Source organism: Gavia stellata, chromosome 3 (genome assembly GCF_030936135.1).
Source record: "Gavia stellata isolate bGavSte3 chromosome 3, bGavSte3.hap2, whole genome shotgun sequence".
Classification (NCBI taxonomy): Eukaryota; Metazoa; Chordata; class Aves; order Gaviiformes; family Gaviidae; genus Gavia; species Gavia stellata.
This window is the reverse complement of record NC_082596.1, coordinates 90,734,894-90,738,004: the sequence shown is the minus strand read 5'-3', so window position 1 is coordinate 90,738,004 and position 3,111 is coordinate 90,734,894. Positions and strand designations below refer to the sequence as shown.

The window sequence follows — 3,111 nt, the reverse complement described above, 5'->3', positions numbered from 1 at the left end:
AGTGGGAAGATGCTTTCTTGTTAAGGGTCGCAAATGTGTTTCTCCCGCCATATTACAAGGTCAGCGCTAGTTTTCATTCCCCCATAGCTGGACTCTTTTGTTCCCGCTGGTTCCTGTAAGTAACCTGTTCCTTCCCATATTTCTGTTTGTCTCAGGTACTGAAAGGTTCAGGCCGGAGGTTTTCCTGCGCTCTCCATAGCCACCGCCCGGCACTGCCCTGAGGAGAAGCGGCGGGAGGGCAGGTGCTGCCCTGAGGAGAAGCGGCGGGAGGGCAGGTGCTGCCCTGAGGAGAAGCGGCGGGAAAGGCGGGTGCCGCCCTTCGGCTGCGGGGCGCTGGGGTGAGGCTCATCGCGAGGCCCACCGGGCCTCCCTGCGCCGGCCGCCATGGAGACCCTGTCCCAGGACTCTCTGCTGGAGTGCCAGATTTGCTTCAACTACTACAGCCCCCGCCGGCGGCCCAAGCTCCTGGACTGCAAGCACACCTGCTGCTCGGTGTGCCTGCAGCAGATGAGGACCAGCCAGAAGGACCTGCGCTGCCCCTGGTGCCGCGGGATCACCAAGCTGCCGCCGGGGTACTCTGTGTCGCAGCTGCCCGATGACCCCGAGGTGATCGCTGTCATTGCAATCCCCCACACCTCAGAGCACACCCCCGTCTTCATCAAACTCCCCAGCAATGGGTGCTACATGTTGCCCTTGCCCCTCTCCAAGGAGAGGGGGCTACTGCCAGGAGACATTGGCTGCCGCCTCCTGCCCAGTGGCCAGCAGAAGTCCCTGGCGGTGGTGACGATCCCCGCGGAGCAGCAGCCGCTGCAGGGCAGCCTCCCTGCTGAGGGGGGAGTGGAGGAGCCGGACCGGAGAGGCGTTGTGAAAAGCTCCACCTGGTCGGGGGTTTGCACTGTGATCCTGGTGGCCTGCGTCCTGGTCTTTCTCCTGGGCATCGTCCTCCACAACATGTCGTGCATTTCCAAGCGCTTCACGGTGATCTCCTGCGGCTGAGGCGCGGAGGGGGGTGTGCTCCCCCGGGGGTTGGGTTGGGTCGGTGGTGGGATTGGTGGTGGTGGTGGTGGTGGTATCGAGCAAGACAATTCACCGCAGCTTTGCCCAATGACTGCAGAACGCTGTGCACTGGGGCAGCAGTGCACCGGCCGCAGCCCCCGGCAGTGCGGCGTCAGGCCTCTCGACAGCGTGCAGAGAAAATCACGTCCCGTGTCTGGCGGCAATGGCGCTGAGGAGGACTGCATGCATCACTGTAATCATTTATCAAAGGGACTGCAACTTACAGTGATTTCTTTTTTTTTTTTAATTGTGTTACGAGATTAAAGACATCTATGTAGCTGGTTATACTGTAAAGTATACGCTATGAGCTCTTCTGTAAACACAGTAGATTAAAATCAAAACTGCTCCATGTAGAATTAAAGGAGAATTGGCACACGCCACTGTACAAGGTGTTCAATACCAGTCCACACATGCATTATTTTTTAATGGGGGGAGGGAGGGAAGCTTGTAAAACCAAGAAATCATTTAGCTGGTAAGGCATTTTATATGTTTTAAACTGCACATTAATTAAACCAAGTTAGAGAGTTGTATAATAGTTTTTAAAAGGAAATGTTTTACAAGCAGTCGTTTCATTCCGTGGCGTGTGTGTTTTGCCTCTCTGTTTTTTCCCCATTTTTCTCAGCTACAGGGAAGTGGCACTTCCAGCATCTTTTATTTGAAGGAGCTTCCAAGCAGGGAAGCAAAGTGGGCTAGGAGCAATACCTAAAAATGCAGCCAAAATATTTCTGCCTAACTGGCTTCACACGAAGGATGGCTTTGAATGGTAAACATTGGACATACTGTTTTACCTCCAATCTGGCAGCAGGGCTTCCTGAGGACCTGGCCTTCATAGCCATTAGTGAAGGGTCATGAAAAGTCCTAGGACTCCTTCCTGTGAGGATGTGATAGCCAATTCTTCTTTTTCTAGAGGTTGGGTTTTCTTAATTGTTTTTAACGAATTTAGACCTATTTTCCCTCCCTCTTTCCTAGGAGATGCAACTGTGCATCTATGGATGGTGTAACACAGGAGTTGCTCTAAGGAAGCCTCACCATTCCAATTGAGATCAAGGACCCTTACGTGCAATCATCTAGTAAGAGGCAGTGACATAGCCGGGAGGAGAACCCAGGCCAACCGAACCCTCTACTGAGTGGGCCACCCCTCCTAAACCACTGTGGCTGTCCTGGTGTCAAAATGTCTGGGTGAGCATAATGGAGCCTTTTCCCCCATTTCACTCTTAGAAATGTCCGTATTTAAGGATAGATTTGAAAAAAACACAGGAAGTGTCTCCCTCTACCTGTAAGTGTCATGAAACCCCAGTCATTTGCAGTTCACTTCTTGGAAAGAGCCAAATTGCTGAACCTTCACTGCAGTGGCGCCTTACTCTAAGCAGTCCCACTAGCTTTAGTAGTACTGCTCATAAGTAAAATAGAGCTCAGTGTGAATTTGGGTATTTGGCAAATATGAAAGCTGAAATTTGTGTGAGATTTAGGGATAGGATCAAGGGGCACATGACAGACCTTTAAGGAGACAGAAAAAGCTATTGATTTGCACTGGTTCTTTTTGCAAGTACAAAGCGTAACCTCGCTGAAGTGTGACCTCTTGTCATCTACCTACTGCTCTTTCTAATAATTAATTAGAGATTGCTCAATGCCATATTATAACACTGGAGAACATAATTTTGACTGTGCAGCGCCCAAGTTGGCCCTGTAGACATCGGTGGTTTTCTAGTTATGTCACAAAATCCAGTTGCTAGTTCACAATAAACATTCTTAGCTAGGACCTTCTATCAGAAACATACCTCTAACTTTGTGCTGGATTTCTTCCCCTCCCTGTTCCCAAACCACCATTTTTTTCCTTGATTCCTGTTAACTGAAGAGTAGCATATACGGTGCTTAATTGTTATGGTGTGTATTGGGTCATGTATGGAGAGGAACTATTGTGCTGATTTTTATCTACTGTCATATGTATGAATAGCACAGCAAAAAAAAAATCCTCAGATAACACATTCAATGCCTTTTTTGTGCAAGTCCCATATGCAGTATGCCTTGAAACCTGACTTAAGAGTATTGTAATAC

The 3,111-nt window shown here is 49.8% G+C and overlaps 1 protein-coding gene across 1 annotated transcript; it reads left to right on the top strand.

Annotated features, from left to right (window-relative positions):
• The first annotated feature begins 384 nt into the window (after positions 1–384).
• Positions 385–996, top strand: RNF152 (ring finger protein 152). The gene has a single exon (XM_059815777.1). The coding sequence runs from the start codon at positions 385–387 to the stop codon at positions 994–996; it is 612 nt and encodes a 203-aa protein (XP_059671760.1).
• Positions 997–3,111: the final 2,115 nt, after the last annotated feature.